General features: G+C 38.9%; 1 protein-coding gene and 1 non-coding gene across 5 annotated transcripts in view; one reads left to right on the top strand and one right to left on the bottom strand.

Annotated features, from left to right (window-relative positions):
- Positions 1-22,589, top strand: part of CFAP54 (cilia and flagella associated protein 54) — a 315,472-nt gene that overhangs the window by 23,440 nt on the left and 269,443 nt on the right. For all 4 annotated transcript variants that reach the window (XR_005719649.1, XM_040232778.1, XM_040232776.1 and 1 more), the window contains exons 6-14: positions 4,233-4,376; positions 6,321-6,434; positions 6,553-6,654; positions 12,016-12,214; positions 14,813-14,994; positions 15,082-15,238; positions 16,303-16,388; positions 17,869-18,003; positions 19,444-19,594. Coding sequence is in view for 3 of the 4 variants with exons in the window: in XM_040232778.1 (XP_040088712.1) it covers positions 4,233-4,376; positions 6,321-6,434; positions 6,553-6,654; positions 12,016-12,214; positions 14,813-14,994; positions 15,082-15,238; positions 16,303-16,388; positions 17,869-18,003; positions 19,444-19,594 (1,270 nt within the window). In the remaining variant the exon portion in view is untranslated. The remainder of the gene's footprint in view (positions 1-4,232; positions 4,377-6,320; positions 6,435-6,552; positions 6,655-12,015; positions 12,215-14,812; positions 14,995-15,081; positions 15,239-16,302; positions 16,389-17,868; positions 18,004-19,443; positions 19,595-22,589) is intronic.
- On the bottom strand, positions 1,680-1,751 carry TRNAG-ACC. The gene has a single exon. It is a non-coding gene; the product is annotated as a tRNA-Gly (tRNA).

Genomic DNA, 22,589 nt, shown 5'->3' with positions numbered 1-22,589 from the left:
TGTTTCTGACATTTGCAACATTGCTATTTGAATCTTCTCTGCTGCTGCTGCCATTGCCTTCTCTGTGAGTCTTCTCTATTGCATGTAAAAACTTGCTCTGAATATTTGGACACTCGGGACAGATATTATTTTCCTTATTTCCTCAAAACATAGCCAAGTATCTTAAAAACTGACAACACTTAAAAAAATAGATGCCAAGATATTTGCATGCTTAACTGATAGCATTAATTGTGTGTTCTCTCTCTCTGTTTTGTTCCTTGTATTTAAAAGCTCTATTACTGACAGTGGCTTAACAAACTCTACGCCAGCTTTTTGAGTGTGAATTAAAACAAGGAGAGGCTGTACCATGCATAATGTAAATTTGGCCTACAGACTACTTCAACGATTCTCTATTCAGTTCCAGATGATTTCCTGAAAGGAATTTAGGAAATCTCCTGTTGTGCTTGCTGTGGCAACAAATAACTGCTCCACAGAATCACAATGCTTTGGTCTGCTTATAACATTCGTCTGGCAAGGCTTTGAAGGGCAGAGATGTCTGTGCCAACATTTAACTGTTGGTGTTTGTACTTGCTAATGCTGAGGGAATTTTGATTTAACATGATAGCCATCTTAAAATAATTTCTTATTTATATTCTGTGTAAGATTTCTTCTCTCCCCCTCATATAGCGTGAGTTTCTCATTGATAGAATAAGGAAGGCTGGAAGGAGGATCATTTCATAGACCCAGTCTTGTGGAGTAGGAGTCAGGGGAGTGAGGAATGCAAAAATTTTGGGATGGTGGGTGGCTGCACAGTTGGCACTTGCAGATCAGGCTGGAATTCTTTCAATGTATGTTCAGTGTAATAAGATTCAAGGAAATTAATTTTTTACCCTGAAACTCACAAACCCTCAGCTGATGAGTCGACTCCTGAGCTGAGAATCTACATGGACTCGATAGGTCCATTTAATGGGGACAAGCCCTTGGCAGTCCGGCCCCATCTGAATCCTCCTGATTTTGTAGCTGCTTTAGAGTTCAAATCCATTACAGTCCAAAACAGAAGGAGAAACAGACATGGGGTCCTCAGGTTTTTAGTGGTGTCAACCCAGAGCAATCTAAACTATTCCTATAGGATTTGGTAATTATGATTACCACTTGTTATTATTGATTATTTATCGAGTCCCTACTATGTGCTAAGTGCTGTGTGAAGGGCTCTGCATACACAGTAATGCCTTGGTAGTCTTACGAGGCTGAGACCTTAAGACTGTCATCACTGTCCTTTGTTGAATGAATGCTTACCATCTCTCAGGTATGCTTCTAAGCCATTTTCACATATTACTCACTGAATTCTCACACCAGTACTTGGAGAAGGTAGCATTATCACTTTTATCTTACAGATGAGGAAGCTGAGGCTTGGAAGGGTTAATTTGCTCAAGGTTGCATATCTAGTTAGGATAGTTAGAGATGTAGCTGAGGCCAGAGCCGATGCCACTGTGTGCTGGCCCTCAACCCCATCAGAACAAGGCGAGTCTGTTGACAAGTTCCATGACCCACCCTGTTTTGGTTCATCTCTGCAAATGGAGGAGTTGTATGGAAGCTCCTGATACAATGTTGAAATATTTTCTCTTTTATTTATTTGGCTGCACTGGGTCTTAGTTGCTGTGTATCGATTCTTTATTTTAGTTGAAGTATGCAGGATCTAGTTCCCTGATCAGGAATCCAACCTGGGCCCCTGCATTGGTAGTGCAGAATCCTTGCCACTGGACCACCAGGGAAATCCCTGAATATTTTCTGACATGACTCTGAAGGTGTCCTGAAGACCAAGACTACTCAGGGCTCTTCCTAGATGGAAAGCACTTTTGAGCTGAGGCAAGGCCACCAGCATACACTTAGCGAATGCAAGGAGGGCAGTTTTCTGAAGCCTGTTTCTCTGAAGACACATGGCCATTTGCTTTCCTTTATGGTAAAGGCTGTAGTTTCTTCTAAGGCATTTGCAATGTAATATAGTATTCAGCAAACATTAAAGAATTCAGTAGAATCTATTCATTCTAAAAAAATGTTTATTTCTGTTTCACTTTCCTATGAAACAAATTGTTTGATCACATTTGTGGCTTGAACAATGGTTGTCAGATTCTTCCACAGACCATCACATCTAAGTCCAGACTTTAAAAATTCCTCTCTGCCCCCCTCAAAGGCTGTGAACTGATATAAGCTACGCTGCACTGCCATCTTGTGGCTTAGCTGGTTAATCCTCGTGTGGTTCTTCCTACTGGACCCCTTAACCATGCTCTTGCTAGGCTCCTAAAATTTATTTTTTTCAAAGTTTTGTTCTGTTTTCTTTTAATGAAGAGACTAGTCCTGCTGCAATCATCAGATTTTTGTTAATAGAGATAATTCTTTCTTTTATGGCGAGAAAAAAATGCTGCAATCAAATTAGTTTTTTTTTTTTTGAAATGGCATTTCAGCTTTGAAACCTGAACGATGGTTTCTCAGAACCCTCAGTGGAATGATGGCTTTTCTGCTCTTCATTGTAGTTGCCCCGTGTAGTGGGAATAATCTTGCTGCCCTTAGGAGTCCAGAGACCCGAATTCCAGCCCCAGCTCTGTCACTTCTAAGCAGTTTAGCCTCTTAGAGTCAGATTAGGTTACTTTTAAGGTTCCGTCTGGCACTAAAGTCTGTGATGTGGGATCTTTTATACTAAATCTGAGACCACACCCAAATATTATGTGAACAACTGGTAAATGTAGCTAGTTTTATTTTGAAGTATGAAATTTTGAATACTAGGAATCCTGAGAGCTTTGAAAGCCACGTGGATATAAAGGGGGAAAAATTTGTACATGATTTGATCCCACACCCCGCAAACCACAACTATATGAATGCAAAAATCCACAATAGGATGTCTTTATAGCAGATAATGTGAAATTCAGGAATTTTGATAACTGTTAATTCCATTTTAGTTCACAGTGTGGCAAAATTAGCAAACAATGACAGAAACAATTAAAGCAGCAATAAAGCAACCCCAGGTTGACTTAATAGAGATATAGGGACCAGAACCAGAGAGTGAGAGTTTCATTTTACTGTGGTCTAGTCATGTATTGTACAGGGACATTGACCACCTTAAATAATACCATGGAGTCGGACATGACTGAGCGACTGAACTGAACTGAACTGAAGAGAGGGAAGCTCTGTCCTGGGAGGATAGAAGTGCTTGGGGATCTTTGTCCTGGAGAGTGCTGGGGGAGTGGGCAGGCTGCAGAGGTGCTTTCAGATTCTTGGAAGGCTGTATAATTGTCAAGTTGAGTCTTGAGTGGTCTTGTGCTGTTCTAGAAGGCATAACTAGGACGAATGCACCAGAGGTGTATCAAGGTGATTGCATTTCAGGTTAAAGAAGATCATGTTTAGAAGTGTCTTCTTATGCCACGTGGCACATTCCTAGTTGTTTGTGGGCAGAGGAGGTGAGGGACATCAGGTAGTGGTGCTGGTGATGTTGAGGGAATGAAATTAGATTGATTACTAGATTGATTACTATGATTACTAGAAATATGTAGCATCAGGAACTGAAACTTTTCAATGAAGGTCTGTTGTCAATCAACAGAAATTTGTTGTTAATAACAATTGCATTGTTGCAGTTAGCTCCTTGGGCTTCCCTTGTGGCTCAGCTGGTAAAGAATCTGCCTGCAATGCAGGAGACCCTGGTTTGATTCCTGGGTCAGGAAGATCCCCTGGAGAAGGGATAGGCTATCCACTCCAGTACTTTTGGGCTTGCCTTGTGTAGCTCAGCTGGTAAAGAATCTGCCTGCAATGTGGGAGACCTGGGTTTAATCCCTGGGTTGGGAAGATCCTCTGGAGAAGGGAAAGGCTACCCACTCCAGTATTTAGGCCTGGAGAATTTCATGGACTGTATAGTCCACGGGGTCACAAAGAGTCAGGCACGACTGAGTCACTTTCACTTTCATACCTTTCATAATTAGCTCCTAGACTAGTGTTGACACTTGGTAAATGTTAATAAGAATAAGCTGAGTTCATAGGACTCTAGGAGCTAGGCAGGAAGACATCGTAAAATGGCTAACTTGAGATTTTGAGTTCTTGAAATTCTTCTTTAACTTTTAAATGCTTATTTTTTAGTTGACTCATTATTTGTGTATTTTTAATGTCAGTGACTTGTGCTCACGATTTTTCATTTGATTATATTGAATAAAAATTGGCATTATTCGCTTAAAATGAAAAGATATTCAATTGTGCCCTTTCTGATTCAGGCCTTGGAATACCTCCTGTGGGCCAGTATATGTATGGAGTCCTCAGTGCCTCTCCTGTCCATCAGGTACTTGACATGGAGAGCTACTCTTTACACAGCTGTCTGCCAGTGCTACTATGACTGCCAAGCTGGTGTTCATGGAGAGGTAGGTTACTTTTTGGGCTTCCAGGTGGCACTAGTGGTAAAGAACCTGCCTGACAATGCGGAAGATATAAGAGATGTGGCTTCAATCCCTGGAAAATCCCCTGGAGGAGGACATGGCAGCTCACTCCAGTATCCTAGCCTGGAGAATCCCATGGACAGAAGAGCCTGGTGGGCTACAGTCCATAGAGTTGCAAAGAGTTGAACACACTGAAGCGACTTAGCATGCATGCGTGCAGGTGACTTTTTAATTATGAGGATGCTAATACTTAAAAATACAACATATTCAGCATATTCTTCATTAGATAAGTGGCAAGAAAACAAGCAAACCAACAAAAGCCAAAGAACTGCAATGAAGCAAAGATACAAGTCCCAGGCTTTATTTGCAGACATTTGCCTGGCTTCTCCATTCTGTGAATCTCTTGCTTTTACTTTCTGCTTCCCCGCTTATTCTCTGTTCACTTCCACCATCTTTGCTTCTTTTCTGAATAAGATCTCTAATATCTTCCCTTCCTCTTTATAGTCTTGTATGCAAGCCATTTTTCTTCCCTGTTTAGTTTTTGTTTTCCATGCTGCCTACTATCTGTTTGTTTTGTTTTTCTCTGTTTCCAGCCACTATTTATTTAGTATACTCTATTTCTTATTTTTCCTCTTTTCCTGTATATATTTTTGATTAAACATTTGAAATGTAGCTTAACTGTTTGGGGCTTCTATTGACCTATGCCACGTCTCTGTGCAAATGAAATCCGGTACCCTCACTATAGTAAGTAGTACTCTGCTTGTCAATAGACCGGTGAGAATTAGAGACAGGCATTCCTCCTTTGGACTTCCTCGTGGCTCGGACAGTGAAGCGTCTGCATACAATGCAGAAGACCCAGGTTCGATCCCTGGGTTGGGAAGGTCCTCTGGAGAAGGAAATGGCAATCCACTCCAGTACTCTTGCCTGGAAAATCCCATGGATGGAGGAGCGTGGTAGGCTACAGTCCATGGGGTCGCAAAGAGTCTGTACCAGTGTGCATAACTTGGTGATTGCAGTGGGGTCTGGATTTCAGCAGAAGAATAGCTTAATTCAGTCCTTGTGGGATACTCTTCTAGCCTAGGATACATTCTAGAATCTACTTACCATATATGCAGAGTTAGTCTTAGTGTACATGGTGGCATATTGCTGTAGCTATTAAATTTATCAGGGATAGACACATTTGCATAGTTTTAACCATTGGAATTTTTTCTTATTGAAAAATGTAACCCTTTATGTTACTATTATGTTCTAGAAACATCTTCATGAAAAATCATAAATTATAAATAAAATGCTTGAAAGAACTGCTAAAATAAATTACAGGAATGAAACTCTTTTTGATATTATCTCTATCATAGCAATAGAGAATTATAATAATGGTGATCTGATTAAATAAGCAAGCCCACCTTCTTCCTTTCCTCAGATATTAATAAATACTTTATGTATGTTGGGTACTGGAAATATAAAAATAAGACCCTTTAAGGACCTAACAATTTAGTTGACAGTGTGTACAGTTGAATAGATAATACAGCTGGTTTTGGTGGAAAAGTTAGAATTTGAGAAGAGCACGGAGGAGGGGTGTATGTGTGTGTACGTGCATGCATGTTCAATACCGGAGAAGTGATCATCTATAAGAAGCTACTCTGTAACCCAGAATTTGAATTTCCTTACTTTTTTGAATTTCCTTACTTTTCTGAATTCTAAAGCTAGTATAGCCAACATTTCATTGACTTTAGATTTACAGAAATTAGTGGTGCTTCTAGGAAATGATTGACGGGTCAGCTACTATGTTCTAAAAAAGTCAGCATCAGCCTAGAGTTTAATTCACAAATTAAATCAAATGTCTGTGAGAGTAAAACATACTCTCTTGATACATTTTTAATCACTGTGCTCTAACATCTTATGAATTAAATTTATTTTAATTGCATGTAGGCATTTGCTCGACGTGCTTTAGCTAAAATTGATGAGTTACAGCAACTGGAATTAATGAGTTCCTCACAACCACAGGAAGAATCCAGAGAATATTATAGAGAGGCCACAATAAAGGTATAAAAATTTCATGAGATAAATCCACTGTACTCTACAGATGATGAAGTGCTTAATATCAGTAGTTGAGAAGTGTATCCCATTGATGCTTCATAAGTAATTCTTCTTTTTGAGGCAGATGGCAGTCATGATCTTCAAAAGAGGAGTATTTGAATCTAGAAGAAAAAACAAAAGTTTCTTTAGACCAAAGATAAGAGTTAACATAAAGGAAGCACAAACTGTAAGTCTCAGAATATCTTCTGTGTTTTAGACTATTTCTACAGTGTTTATATTATACCTCTGTGTCTTTTAACGCTTGATCATTAGGCTTCCCTGGTGGCTCAGATGGTGTAGAATCTGCTTGCAAGGCAGGAGACCCAAGTTTGATCCCTGAGTCAGGAAGATCCCTTGGAAAAGGAAAAGGCTACCCACTCCAGTACTCTTTACTTGGAAAATCCCATGGACAGAGGAGCCTAGTGGGCTACAGTCAATGGGGTTGCAAACAGGCCTACAACTAACACTTTCAGCACTCAATATTAAATCCTGCCCCCTATTTGTGATGACCTAGAAGGGTGGGATGGGGGCTGGGTTGGAGGGAGGCTCAAGAGGGTGGGGATATATGTATAAAAGCTGATTCACCTTGTTGTACAGCAGAAACCAACAAACATTGTAAAGAACATTCTTATCCTTCAGGTAAAAAAGTCCTGCCCCCAATCCCTGCAAATAGAAGAATGTCTTCCTAATTTGGACATGGTCTTGTTTCATCCTTTCCTCAGAGCTTTTGTACCTTCGCATAATCCTAGTTTTGTAATGTTAAAGGGCAAGAAGCTGAAGAAGAGCCTGGGAAAGGTTCAAATTTATAGCCTTCTGAGTGAGACCGCAGAAGCCTTTTGACCACTTGATGTCAGTTTTGAAGGTGCTGAGGATGGAGAGGAAGTGGAGGCACCTTTTCTTATCAACTTCTGGTTTCATCTTTGGGAGTATTTAGGATTTAGGCTGGGCTTCCCTCATGGCTCAGTGGTAAAAGAATCCACCTGCCAATGCAGGAGATATGGTTTTGATCCCTGATTAGAGAAGATCCCATGGAGAAGGAAATGGCAACCCACTCCAGTATTCTTACCTGGGAAATCCCGTGGACCGAGAAGCCAGAGTCGGACACAACTTAGTGACTGAAATAACAACAGGATGTAGTTGCACAGAGTAGTAAACAACCCCCATGTCTCAGGGGCTTTAAAACAAAATTTATTTCTCACTGGAGTCAAATGTTATTATGGTTATCTGCTCATGACTGATGCTCAGGGCCAAATTGAGAGGTGGCGCTCATTTGGAAAACTGCTGGGTTGTTCTGCCAGAGGAGACCTAGGGGAGCTGTGGAGGACTTCACGTAGGTAGTGATACTAAGTATGGAAGTGACTACAGTCTTCTTTCTCACAAGCCAAAACCCCTCACACAGCCCCTATTGGCCACATGTATGTTTGGCCAATTGCACTAAGGGAGGAGAGTGGGACATAGATATGCCTGTGGGATCTTCTGCCCTTTCTCCCTTCTGCCTTTCCCCCTCTCCCACTGTCTTCTCCTTGGCCATTCGGAGTCTCAGTGTTCCTTAAATCCCAGCTCTGTATATCTTTGCAGTGCCCTGTGACTGTTCTGGATAGCTGTAAACTCTCTTCTGTGAGCTTCTGTGTAGGGATTGAAAATGAAAGTGGAGGGGAAGATATGAACACTTTCTGACAGAAGAGATGTAGAATCTCAGGACCTGGAAGGGATTTTGGAAATCATTTGGGTCAGTCCTTTTCTATTACAGATGGGAAAAATAAATAGCAGAGTATTTAAGCCAGCTGCTGGCAACCCTTGAACCAGAACCCAGGTCTCTAGCCCAGGGTATTCTAAATAATCCAACGATTGCTGTTCTCTTTCCTCATTTCTTCTTATAAACATTCAAGAGGGCTTCTCTTTTCTTTTAAATGAATCCAAATACTAAATGAAAATATTATTTGGACACAGTAGCTTTTCATTGCTACTTAGGGTCAGTGATATATTGACTGGTGAGCCCAGACATACAGTTCATACATGCTTTTAAATTGTACCCCTTCCTGACCCATGGTGTCTAACTGGTCGAGGGTGGTAACCTGCCAAATTGTAGATAATCCATTAGATGAGCTGTTGAGTAGCCTGCATCTGGTATCATTAACTAGTAATGCTATAGTGTTTGTTAGAGAACAGGGGTCATATTTTACAGAATGTTCTGCTTTATGCTTATGAAATCATTTTATTATGTTTCTACAAAAGAAAATGATTTCAATATGCATTAAATCTATTTTATAAAAAATTTCTGAGTTTGTAGGTCAATTGTTAACTTGCAGTAAATCATTTTGACTCGAAGGATTGTTTCGTAGGACTATTAATTGAGACTTCTGATGATTGACCATTTAGTGATTCATTCAATAAATATTTTAAAGTAACTTCTCTGTGAACAAAATATGTAGAGGTTACATTCTAGTGGAGAAATTACGTAATAAATAAGTAAAGCCTGTGATAAGAATTAAGAAGGAAATAATGGTGGTGATTAAATGAGTTACATGTAACACCCCTAGAATGTTCCTGGCAAATGGTAGCTCCTTAGTAGTATTAGCTGTTACTGTTATTTATTTTTCATTCATTCATTTAGTAACCATGTATCAAAGGCCTACTGTGGTCCAAGAGTGGTGGCACATATTAATAGAAAAGATGAAGTCTTTTTTGAGTGACTTTGAAATAATAAGCAGGATTTGACTGGACAGGGAGAACAGGAAAAACATTCTAGGTAAAGGACAAGATCATGATAGTAGTTTGGAGGCAGAAGTAAGCAAAGACTTTTGGCACACAGTGAGACAGTGACACTGAGCTTGAACAGGGTGGGTGTATTATGTTGAGAAATTAACACGGTAAGTCTCATGGCATAGATCTCATGGGAGCCATGGTATTCAGGATTGTAACTTAGTGCATGGGTTGTATCACTCAGCTTCTCATCCATCCTGACATTTTAAAAGATGTCTAGTATATCCTAGGCATAGCTCAGTTGGTAAAGAATCCGCCTGCAATGCAGGTGACCCTGGTTTAAGGGAAAGGCTACCCACTCCAGTATTCTGACCTGGAGAATTCCATGGACTGTATAATCCACAGGGTCGCAAACAGTCAGAAATGTCTGAGTGACTTTCACTTTCACTTTTCACCCTAAACAGTACATGTACCAGATTTGTCCAGTACTTTTTATTACTAGTATTTTAGTTGTTTTCCAATCCTTTGCTCTTATAAATATTATTGATGTAGTCAACATCTTCAAGTATATTATTTTTTCCTTCTTTTGTTTCCTGTGGATAAAATTTAAGGTGTAGAATTTGAGTAAAGTTACAAACACTCTTATTTCTCTTGATGTATATTACCAGATTGAATTTCTGAAATGAGTTCTCCAAGGTGACAACCTGCATGTGCCAATTTCACCATTATCGTTTTGATATTATTTCTTAATTTTTAAAATAATTAAGTTTTCATAAATGGCTTGTTTTAACTTTATTGTTTTAATCCAGCTTTCCCTTACATTTGTGTTTACTCCTTGTATTTTCTTTTTAGGTGAATTATCTTTCATAGTCTTTGACCATTTATCTACTAGAGATTTTATTTTTTTGTTTTTCTTTTTTTTTTCTACTAGAGATTTTAATTTTTGAATTGTATTTGAATGGGCTTATTCTTTTTATAGACATTAATATTTTGTTTGTCATGTTTGACAATTCAGTGTATTTTTATTACATTAGCTTTAAATCTTTTTCTAGATCTTTTAAATATTTATATTTTAAAATCATTTGCTTGTTATTCATCTATAGATCTGATAAATATTCTAGTTCACTTTTTGTAGTTTCTCTACAATAGTTTAAAAAACAAATTTCACTGTAATCTATCTGAGATTTACCATTTCATTTTGAATACTTCTAATTATTAAGAAGTTTATTATGTTGTTTAACTATAAGTTTTTAAACCTCTGTTTTAACCTATAGCAAATATCTTAGAAGAAACCCTGACCTCTGTTTGTAAAGCAAGAGGCCTGAAGTTCAAGTTTTACTGAGTTTTTTTTTTTAATTGGAGTAAAATCACTTTACAATGTTGCATCAATTTCTGCTGTACAACAAAGTGAATCAGCTATATGTATATATATATATCATCTCCCTCCTCGATCTCTTTCCCACCCCACCTCCATCCCACCCCTTTAGGTCATCACAGAGCACCAGGCTGAGCTCCCAGTATTATATAGCAGTTTCCCACTAGCTATTTTACACATGGTTCAGATCAGTCACTCAGTCGTGTCTGACTCTTTGTGACCCCATGGACTATGAAACCCATGGACCCCATGGTCACAGAAAAGCATGCCAGGCTTCCCTGTCCATCACCAACTCCTGGAGCTTGCTCAAACTCATGTTCATCAAGTCAGTGATGCCATCCAACCATCTCATCCTCTGTCATCCCCTTCTCCTCTTGCCTTCAATCTTTCCCAGCTTCAGGGTCTTTTCTAAGGAGTCAGTTCTTCACATCAGGTGGCAAAGTACTGGAGTCTCACGGTAGTAGTGTATGTATGTCAATCCTAATCTCCCAATTCATTCCACCCACCCCTTCTAGAAAAATGGTACAGATGAGTCTATTTACCAAGGTTTTTTTTTTTTTATCAGTCACCTAAGGGTTGAAAACATATAGACTCTATTAAGCAGGGAAGTTGGTGTTTGGAGAAAAGTAGTCCAAAGCAGCTTTATTTCTGCTTTTGCTTTTTTGTCTTCCTCACTTTGCCTCAGGAAGATGAATGAAGCAAGGAAATCATGGGAAATGTGGATGCCCGCTAACTGGACATGGATTCTAGAAGCCAACTAAAGCCCTCTTTCTTATTTCCTGGTAGTCTAAGTACAGAGAACAGGTCATTAGTCAGAGAGAATGAAGTGTGTAGGTAGGCCATCTGCCAGGAGTGAAATCCTTTCAGGCCGACGCAAAGTAGGGTGACAGGAGATTCCCACGGGGCTGTGAGTGGCGCCTGCTTCTTTGTATCCAGCTGGTCAACTCTTCTTTACAGTTAGCTGCCATAAGACCCGTTACTTATGCTATAAAATATTATTTCCAACTTGAGTTTGGGGACCTTCTTCATTAGAATTTCTACCCGGTTTCTAAAAATGCTCCACCCAGACTCACTGACTCTCTGGAGATTTGGTTGGTGAATCTAAAAAGCTCTCCTGAGAGATTCTTAGGCAACTTGAGTTTGAGTATCAGTTTCCTCAGGGCTGTAATTAAGTCACCGCAAAGCATGTGGAGACCAATGCTGTTGTTTATTAATAAAGGGCCTTTGTAGGCTGTCTTGGAAACACAAACATATAAAGAAAAAGCAGTCTTTGATGTAATGGTAGCACAACATAAACTTTAATAAAATCTGGAGTGACACCTCAAAAACGGAAACCCTAGAAGCGGCTGTCTCATCGACAGGCCAACCACTCTCTTTATTAGCATTAATAAAGTACACCTTACTCATCTTTGCCTTACGCCATCAGACACTGTAGAACTTTAAAAAAGTGGGCTGTATTTTTTTTTCCAGATGCCATGGCCGCGTACGGTCACAGAAAAGCTGTTGGAAGAGTTGTTTGACAGTACTGCCTCCCGGTTTCTGGCTGTCTTGGAAGCTCTCTCTGACTCAAATCGGCGAATACTACAGACTGGACCTGTTTTTACAGATGAAGTAGAAGTTCGTGATGTTGTCTCAGAACTATTTATGGCAGGAAAAGAACTTTTAATAAGTAAATAAGTTATTAAAATAGTATTTTGTAAAAAATAAAAATACTATTTTGTGGTAGAACATAAAAATTTTAGCATGGTATTTGACACATAAGAAACCAATACCAATTTATTGATCTTTTTTTCCTTAAAGATTTCTTTTTTTGATGTAGAACATTTTTAAAGTCTTTATTGAATTTGTTACAATATTGCTTCTGTTTTGTTTTGTATTTTTGGTTTGCTAAGAGCTTTTAATTCTGAATAGTTGTTGAATTTTATTAAAACCTTTTTCTGTTTTTTTTTTTTGAGATTTATTGAGTTCATCAAATGGATGAACTTTTTTCTGAGTTACAGTGATTACTTATATAATCTTTAACCACTCCATATTCACTGCATATTTGTGGAATAATCTTAATCTGGAAGTGAAAATTATTCTTTTGATATATTTCTTGGTTTTCTTCCTAGTGGCTAGTGTTTCTGTTAATGAGATTTCTTTTCTTACAAAGTCCTTTTTGGATTTTCCTCTCAAGGTCATGTTGGCCTCAAACAAAAGTTGAGCTTTCTGCCCTCTTTTTCTATTATCTGGAAGAGTTTTTGTCAGATTGGTGTTATTTCTTTCTGAAAGTTTGAATTTGCTGGTGAAGGCATTTGGACCTGGAATTTTCTCTATGGAAATGTTTTAAGCTATGGATCCCATTTCTTCTATAGATACAAAATTATTTAGAATTTCATTTTCTTTAAAAAAATCTTCTGTTTGGTAAATACTACTTTGATTTTGTCTATATTTTGAAGTTTTCATAAAATAGTTTATGACATCATCATCACCTTCTGTGTGTGCTAAGTCGCTCCAGACCTGTCTGACTCTTTGCACCCCAAGCACTGTAACCCGCCAGGTTCCTCTGTCTGTGGGATTCTCCAGGCAAGAATACTGGAGTGGGTTGCCTTGCTGTCCTCTGATCTTTCTTACCCAGGGATCGGACCCACGTCTCCTCTGTCTCCTGCATTGGCAGGTGGATTCTTTACCACTAGCACCGCCTGGGAAGCCCTGTCATCTTCTAAGTGAGCTTAAAGATGTGCATGTGTGTGCATGTGTGTGCCCATCTGAGGGCAAGGAGCCTCTGTACTGCAGTTCGGTCTCATATTTTCTTCACGAGGAAGATACAAGATCTCAGAGGAGAATTCCTTTGACTTGCCTCACCCACACCTGAAAATTTACCTTCTTCTGTACCCTTCCTTTCCACTGTCTCTCACTGAAATGGAAGCGATGTTCTTTCTCCTCCCCTTTAGGTCTTTGGGCCATTTCTCTGCAAATTGCCCCTTCATCCCTATCCAACTTCCTCCCCGAATTTCTTCCTCTTGTTAGAGACAGATTTGTTGAAGGAATTGCCTGTGTTCACTGTCCCATATTCTTCCCCTCCTACTTACACTTGGCAGTCTGCTGTCATGGACAGAGAATGTCGTGGACAACTTCCTTATTGTTCAGTTGAAAGTCAGTGCTTTTCCTCCCTTTGCTTTCTGTAGTTGTTGTTGTTGACACCTTCTTTCTCTTTAAATACTCTCCTTTGCAGCCTTTTCTCCCCACCTGCCCTTCTTTTACTTGTTGGGGTTCTTTGCTCTTCTATTTTTGGCAGCCTTCTATTGCTCACAGCTGATCCACTTACGGTTCCTATGTGATGACTCTGGAGCTATGTCCCTATTTTAGGTCTCTTTTCTGAGCTCCTAGTCTGTATATCTCACTGTGTATTTTGCTAGTTAACTCTTGCTAATTCTCTATTTTTGAGATTCCACATTCCTTCCTCTGGGTGGTCTTTCCTGACCGAACGTCCTACCCCATACCTAGGTTTGAGGCCCATCTTATTTGTCCCCAGAGCATCCTGTGTTTGCCTACTAGGTTTTTAAAAAATTTATTAAAAAATATTTTTATAGATTTAATATTTTATTTTTATATTGAAAGAAAGTGAAAGCCACTCAGTTGTGTCTGACTCTTTGTGACCCCGTGGGCTATAGAGTCCATGGAATTCTCCAGGCCAGAATACTGGAGTGGGTAGCCTTTCCCTTCTCCAGGGGATCTTTCCAACCCAGGGATTGAACCCAGGTCTCCTGTATTGCAGGTGGATTCTTTACCATCTGAGCCAAAAGGGAAGTCTAAGAATACTGGAGTGGGTAGCCTACCCCTTCTCCAGGGTATCTTCCTGATCCAGGAATTGAATTTTTAAATTATATTTTATTTATTCAGTGTGTTTTTGGCTGCTGTGCAGTGTGTGGGATCTTAGTTCCCAGACCAGGGATCAAACCTGAGCCCCCTGAAGTAGAGGCACAGAGTCTGTTTTTTTTCTTTTAAAAAACTTTATTATGACAATTTCCAAACACAACCAAAAGTAGAATGTACAATAAACCCTGTGTATCTATCACTGGAGGCATAGAATCTTAACCACTGGACCACCAGAGAAGTCCTTGCCCATTACAATTTCTTGTTTTCCCCGCCAGAGTGTGAGTTCTGTGAAGGCAGGAGTTGTGTTTGCTTTTTTCCCTCATTGTTTCCCGAGTGCCTGGCAATGTCTGATATTTAATGTTTAGTAAATGTTTCTTTGCATGAATGACCCCTCTCTTTTCTTTTCTAGTGTCAAATATTGGTGCAGATGGGATACTTGATTTTCCAAAAGCACATCTTCTGGAACTTATTATAAAAAGGAAGAATCTTATTTCTGTGAATGCTGCTGTGAAATTTATAAAATTAGCTTTTATGTATGAGGAATGGAGTTTATTTGAATCTGCAGCTGGGCAGCTCATTGATTTTCTCCAGGTAATACATGCAAAACAATTGCTTTGTTTTTATGATATTAACATGACATTGAAGTGCTAATTAACTTATGAGATATACTTTTCTTAGAGGCAGGATGACCCAGAGTCAAAGAAAGCGGAAAAGGATTTAATTCTTCTTGTTGCGATAGAACCTTTGATCAATGTAAAGAGAAACAAAGGTTTGATTTTTCCTTTTGACAACTACAAAGAAGGTCAAGTCTATGTAAAAAAAATTGCTGCTCACGGTGAGTGTTTATTTGCCTCTTTGAAAACTTAAGATGACTTTATATGCTCTCTATAGGTGAAATGAGAGAAAGAATATTCAGGGTAGAGGGAGCAGAAGTGTAAAGGCCCTGAGGTGAGAGTGTGCTTGGTTGTTGAAGGAATAGCAAGGAGGCACATGTGGCTGGAGTGTTCTGGTGGTGGTGCTGGTCTTTGAGAATGTGGTAGGAACTGAGGTCAGAGAAATAGCTGGGTGCCTGATCTTGCAGGTTCCTAGGCCTTGTACAGATGCTGGATTTTATTTATTTACTTAAAATTTTTTTGTTGTTGTTCATACTATGGGGCATGCGGAATCTTAGTTTACTGATCAAACTCACACTGCCTATGGTGGAGGCACAGAGCTTTAACCACTGGACCACCAGGGAAGTCCCTCGATTCTTCTGTTGCAACATGATTTTGGGTAGAAAAATAAGGCTCTATTTTAGCTGCTTCCTTGTTAATGAGAGGTCAGCAGGGCACTGAATCAGAGGTATCAGTTGACTTTGGCAAGGAAAAGTTTTCTGGTCTCCTGTCTCTTTCCAGTATGCAGAGCTTTCCATTCTAAAACTCAGTTTCAGGAGTTACTGTGTATATAAATGAACATCTGTAGCCTCTGTCTTTTAGATAATTATTTAATCTCATGTTTTATGTTTTATCACATGCTTAAGGCATTGCATGGCTGCTCAATTGTGGTAAATAATTTGTGCCAAGTAATGATGCTTTTTTTTTCTTCTAGTGGTTTCTGAATAGATATCTTTGTTATTTTTATTTCAACAGTCACAGATGTTTTAATATTACAAACCTTCTCAATTCCATTATGGACATAGTTGGTATACAGATTGCAGATAATGAAAATGATAATAGTCCATTTTAATTGAATTAAAGCCTACTTAGATTAGTTTTCAAATGGAAGCATTTGAAGTCTTATTGACATATTTGCCCAGATATCATTTTTGCTATTTTTGGATAATTTCTATGTTTCTATGCATTTTCTACTTGAAATTTTGTAACATTTTTTTTCTTCATTTCCTGTACTTTATAAATTGAGATACTTGTGTGAAGTCTTGTGGATACTCAGAAGACATTTTCCGTTTGGCGACAACCTTGTATTCCTGTGTCTGTGACTCTCCACAGGTGAAAAAGTTATTTTGGACAATTTGTAATAGTGTCAAAAGAGGCTTTTCTCCGTAATTTAAAGCCATATTTAAAAATCACAGGAATTTCACCTTGCTGAAATTCTGTTCTGTTCAATCATTAGAATAAGACAAGAGTACTGGAGTGGGGTGCCATCGCCTTCTCTGTGATGTCTTAGTTCAGTTCAATTAAAAAAGCATTTACTGAACTCTATTATGTTCCCAAGCACTGTACTAAGTAAGGTACCATGTGTACAAAGTAAGTCTTAGAGCTGCCCCAAAGGAGCTCAAGGTTGGATATATTTTAATCATAAACTTACTCTCTTTCTAGTTCAGCTATAATGAGTAACTTTATTTTCCTTTTGAAAAGAGCCAAAGTAACTGAACCAGGAGGAGATATAGTCATGTTGGGTCATCTGTTGATATCCAGTGTGATGTTCTGTTTAGTCCCATCATGTCTCTCTTCTTTTCCGTATCTTTTCCCAGCTCCACTCTCCTTCTCTCCTTACTAGTTTCTCCACTCCCTGCCCATTCTTTGTTATTTCAAACCAGAGATTTTAAAAAGAAAGAAGTATACACTCCAAATCTGGACTGAAGTGATTGGCTTACATAACTTCAAAATATTTGGAACTTTTCTTTCCAAGAGAGGTCAAGTGACTTAGAGCAGTAAAGACTACTCTAGATAGAGCTAGACTGCCTAGGTTTGAATCCAGCCTCTGCTACTTTATTTTATCTTAGAAAAACCACAAAATTTGCTTGTGCTTCAGTCTGCATCTATAAAGTGAGGATGGTTATAGTAGTACTCCCTTCATAGGTTGTTGTGAGGATTCAATGAATTGGTCTATATTTTAGTCCATTTGAGTTTCCATAATAAAGATACCATACACTGGTTGGCTTAAACAACATTTATTTATTATGGTTTTGGAGGCTGAGAAATTGCATCAAGGCATCATCTACCTCCTGGTTCAGAAATGGCTGTCCTCTTCCTGTGCCCTCACTTGACAGAAAGAAGGAATGGCTCATTCTTTTTCTGGGGCTTCTTTTATAAAGACACTATTCTAATTCATGAGGGCTCCGTCCTTATGCTTCCCAATGTGTGTGTGTTAATTGCTTGGTTGTGTCTGACTCTTTGAGACTCTATGGACTGTAGCCCACCAGGCTCTTCTGTCCATGGAATTCTGTAGGCAAGAATACTGGAGTAGGTCACCATTTCCTTCTCCAGGAGATCTTCCCAACCCAGGGATTGAACCTGGGTCTGTTGTATTGCAGGCAGATTCTTTACCGTCTGAGCCACCTGGGCACCTCCTAATATTATCACTTTGGGAGTTAGGGATTCAACATAGGAATTTTGAGTGACCATTCAGTTCACTGCAGTATGTATGAAGCTCTGAGAATGTTGTTTGGCACACATTAAATGTCATATGTCCATATCTATATATCTTATTGTTCTTATTGATTTACTGTACCACTTTTGCTTTCAGAATGCTCAGCCGGATAAGGAAATCATTGTGGACATGATAATGTTCCTGTGGCAGAAATGCAAATTAGGAATGCAGCGGGTCACTGTGTCCAAGAATGACTACGCAAAGTTTACCCAGAAGATCAGTACTAATAAAGTATTCCTTTTTGTTTCCCTTCATATGCTTTTTGTTATTGCTAATTTCATTTGTGATGCATATTTCAAATCTAAATTTTCCCTACTTACCCACCTGCATAATTACTATTCTTTAAATGTGGTAATGAGGGAACCTTTCCTTTAAGTGTATTCCCTGCACTTCTGCTCCACCTTAGTTTTGGGAAACAGGGAGGTGTTTCAGTTTTTTCAGGGAGGAATAAATATGGTATGTTTAAAGGTTATATGAACTTGAATAAATTTATTAAGAAAGTGAATAATAGAAAACAAATAGATAAGGCATTTTAGCTCCCTGGTAGCTCAGACAATAAAGCGTCTGCCTACAGTGCAGAAGACCCAGGTTCGATCCCTGGGTTGGGAAGATCTGCTGGAGAAGGAAATGGCAACCCACTCCAGTATTCATGCCTGGAAAATCCAATGGACCGAGGAGCCTGGTGGGCTACAGTCCATGGGGTCGCAAAGAGTCGGACATGACTGAACGACTTCACTTTTCACTTTCTGTAATAATACTCTATTTAGACTAAAGAGCTCTCTCATGGAAAGGAAAAAGTGGAACAGGTCAATATTGTAACCTAGAAACTTAGAAGAGAGTATTTTAACAATAACTCAGTCTTCTGTGATTATGAAGCCTCCTAAGATTAGCTATATTAGGATGCATGGACATAATTTTATCATACACTCTAATGAAACAATGATCTAGGTGCATAAATGTTGTTTTCCCACTTTAACTCCCAAAGTGTGATGGCTAATTTTGTGTGCTAAGCTTTGAGATTATAGGCATGAAAGACAGCTTCTAAGGCACCCAGTATAGAGCCTGAAATACCTACTTCCCCCTCACTATTTGGGAGGACTTTGATAGTGATAGCCACTGCTGCTTTTTGAGGAGAGAATGACAATTTTGAGGATACAGATAATCTTCATTGATACATAAAAAAGTCAGATGATAAATTTTGTGTTATAGCTATAGATATGCAGACTACAAGCTAAATAATTCTTCTTCATGAATATGTATAAACAGAGTGATCATTAACTATCATCTTATTAGGATTATTGATTTTCTATTACTTATAATTAAGATCCACTGATAAAAAGGTGTTAGTCACTCAGTCATGTCCAACTCTTTGCGACCCCATGCACTGTAGCCTGCCAGATTCCTCTGTCCATGGGATCCTCCAGGCAAGAAACTGGGGTAGGTTGCCATTCCCTTCTCCAGGGGATCTTCCTGACCCAGGGATCGAACCCAGTTCGCCTGCATTTCAGACGGATTCTTTACCATCTCAGTCACCAAGGAAGCTAGTACCTGTGTAACATTATATGATTAGAAGGTGGTGATTTCAAGGAAGTACTCAATTTTATAAAATGTGACTCTTTCTACAATGTAGTGCACTTTCAGTTGATTTTACTGTGTATTTTCTCTTTTTAGTGGATTTATCTTCTGTGGCAGATAAATGAAATCATTCACTGCTGTAAGATGGAAGACATTGACGTTGTGATGGTGGCAGAGATCACGTTACGATTAAGTGAAATATTGGAGTCTTTAGGAAACCCAAGAAGAAAATTTAAAAAATTTCTAGGTAAGATATTGAATTAAAAGGCATGAGGTTATTAATATGTATATATGAATATATAAGCACAAATTGTAATACTGTTTAACATCCTTTAATGGAAATCAGACATTTCAGTATTGTGCTTCATCAATGATTTATAATCAAAGATAGAAGTAATATAGATTCAACCAAGTTCATGTTAAAAAAGTTATATGCTTTCTGGTTCAGTGGCAAATGAAAATCTTTGCGTCTTCTCCTCACTCATATATTTCCCTCTCTGTCCCTCATTGTCCACCTACATCACTCACCCTCCCTCCCCATTCTTCCTTTTTTCTTTCCTCTCCTCCTTTTAATCCTACTTCCTCCTCTTCCATTTCCTACTAGAGTGTATACTTCTTGAAGGAAGAGAACGTATTCTGGTCACCATAATTCTTGACACCATCATGCTGCCTGCCACAGAGGAAGAGCTAGAATGAGTGGATCCATGTCCTTCTACCTTTTGTTTCCTTTTCAAGTCTCTTCTCTCTTGATTCCCTCCTTTGAAAATTCTTCTTTCTTCCTTTGTCCTGTTTCTTTTTTTCTTTTTCCTTTTTATCTTCTTCCTCTTTTTGCCCCCTTTTCTCACTCATTCTCCTCCTCTCCCTGTCCAATCCCTTCCTGCCACTATTCTGTTCTCCTTCTGGGAGGTGCCTTCTCTCAGAGGATGCTTTGACCTCCTCATTCTTTCTTCTGCCTGTGATTGAACCCCAAAGTTGTCTGTGTCATCAGGTAACTCACATACAGAAAATGAGGTAGAGGAGCATAGGGGTGCCTGCTTTCCTGTCTTACCTCTCTTATAGTGTATGTGTGACATCTGAGGGATTCAGTAATAACATAGTTATTGTAATAATTGTTCTCCCAGAGATTCGCTAATCTGGCACTCCATTTGTTGAGCTCAGCTTTGCAGATTGAATTAGATAACTATGGTTCTCAAAGTTTGGTTGATATAAGTATCACTTGGAAACTTTAAAAATACAAGGCTCAGTTCTATTGCACCTCAGTTAGTATGGACCTTTCTAGTCTTGATTAGCTTACCAGGTGATTTTGATACACTTACAAGTTTGAGGACCACTGGTTAGAGTTCTCTGGCTTACTAATACTTTCAATGACTTGAAGTCTTATTTTTTTCTTAGTTTATAGTTTTTATTTTGTATTGGGGTATAGCCAATGAACAATATTGTGGTAGTTTTAGGTGAACAGTGAAGGGACTCAGTCATGCATATACATGTATCCATTCTCCTCCAAACCCCTCTCCCATCCAAACTGGCACATAACATTGAGTAGAGCTCTATGTACTATGTAATAGGTCCTTGTTGCTTATCCATTTTGAATATAGCAGTGTGTACATGACCTTCCCAAACTTCCTAACTATCCCTTCCCTGCCCCAGCAACCATAAGTGCATTTTCTAAGTTTGTGAGTCTTTTTCTTTTTGTAAGTAAGTTCATTTGTGTCATTTCTTTTTAGATGCCACATATAAGTGGTGTCATGTGATATTGCTCTTTCTCTGTCTTGAAGTCATACTTTTTGACATATCCTGCCTTAAAACATTTTTCCTTTTTAAAATTTTTATTATGTAGAATTTCAAATAGAGACATGAAATAAGTCACTGAGTAGTCATCATCCAGTACCAGTAATTATGATCATTTTGCCAACCTTATTTAATCTCTCTTGGCAACACTTTCTTTTTTTGCTGGAGAGTTTTAAGGCAGATAGCATGTCATTCACTAACAAATACCTCAGCATATACATATACATGTGTGTGTGTTGGTCTATCTAACAGAAGGTTTTTTTTTTCTTTTTACACAACCACAATGCTATTAATACATCATACCTTACGAAATTAGCAAACATTCCTATGTCCCTGATTGTATTAAAATCTCTTAAGTTGGTTTGTTTCAATCAGGATCCAGTTGAGCCCATACATTTTATTTTCCATCATGTCTCTTAAATCTCTCTCTGTAACCTATAGTCCTCCTGTCCTTACTCCTGAAGAAACTGAATCATCTCCCTGCAAGATTTGCCACATGCTGGACTTGGCTATTTGCGTCCTTATGGTGTTAACTTTTTTCTCTACCTGGTAGTTAGATCTATCAGGTTGGTATATTCAGGTGATACATTTTCAAAAAGTTTTCTTGTCAATCTTATTTTTTTTGGCAAGTGTACTTCATGCATACTCCCTATTGCATTGAGTCAAGAAGTATGTAATGCCTGATTGTCTCACTTGTTATGATACAAAGATTTACCAGCGAGTTCAGGTGTTGTCACCTTGACCTTTTTCCTGGATTGGTTTCCCCAGAAGCAGATTCTGAGACAAAGAGCTGAGTGTAGCAATTTATTTGGACTGCTATCCAGGGAAGCAGGGTGGTGGGGTGAAGCGGGGCAGAAGGAAAGGAAGCCAGTACAGCGTACTGGAAGTTCATGAGAAGGCTGCTGTTGTGGGTATAGGGCTTAGTCCCACAAGGGGCTTCCAGAAGACTGTATAGAATGTGCCTTAAAGAGCTGGGAGGCTGGGGTGTTTGTCTGACCTTTATCTGTCATTGGTTGAAGGCTACTGGAGTAAGGGTGGAGGGAAGCCAGAAGGGGCTTCTGACTTCTATCATCTCATCTGTAGGTATTCTGTTGATTTCTTAAGCTATTTGGTTAATCTGGTTATTTTTAATCTTGTGGTAGACACTATATTTGCCACTAATATTTTATAAAAGTAACTTGAAGCCTTAGATGATCTGTTCTTCCAGGGAAGATTTATGTTTGCTTTTGCCAGATACATGAAGGCACTGCAACTTCAGGTTCCCATTAATCCACTTTGAGATATTAAGATAATTTAAAGCTGAAGTGAAGTGAAGTGAAGTCGCTCAGCCATGTCCGACTCTTTGCGACACCATGGACTGTAGCCTACCAGGCTCCATCCATGAGATTTTCCAGGCAAGAATACTGGAGTGGGTTGCCATTTCCTTCTCCAGAGGATCTTCCCGACCCAGGGAT

The sequence above is a fragment of the Oryx dammah genome, unplaced genomic scaffold (assembly GCF_014754425.2).
Source record: "Oryx dammah isolate SB20612 unplaced genomic scaffold, SCBI_Odam_1.1 HiC_scaffold_29, whole genome shotgun sequence".
NCBI classification, from domain to species: domain Eukaryota; kingdom Metazoa; phylum Chordata; class Mammalia; order Artiodactyla; family Bovidae; genus Oryx; species Oryx dammah.
This window is presented reverse-complemented; position numbering and strand designations above follow the sequence as displayed.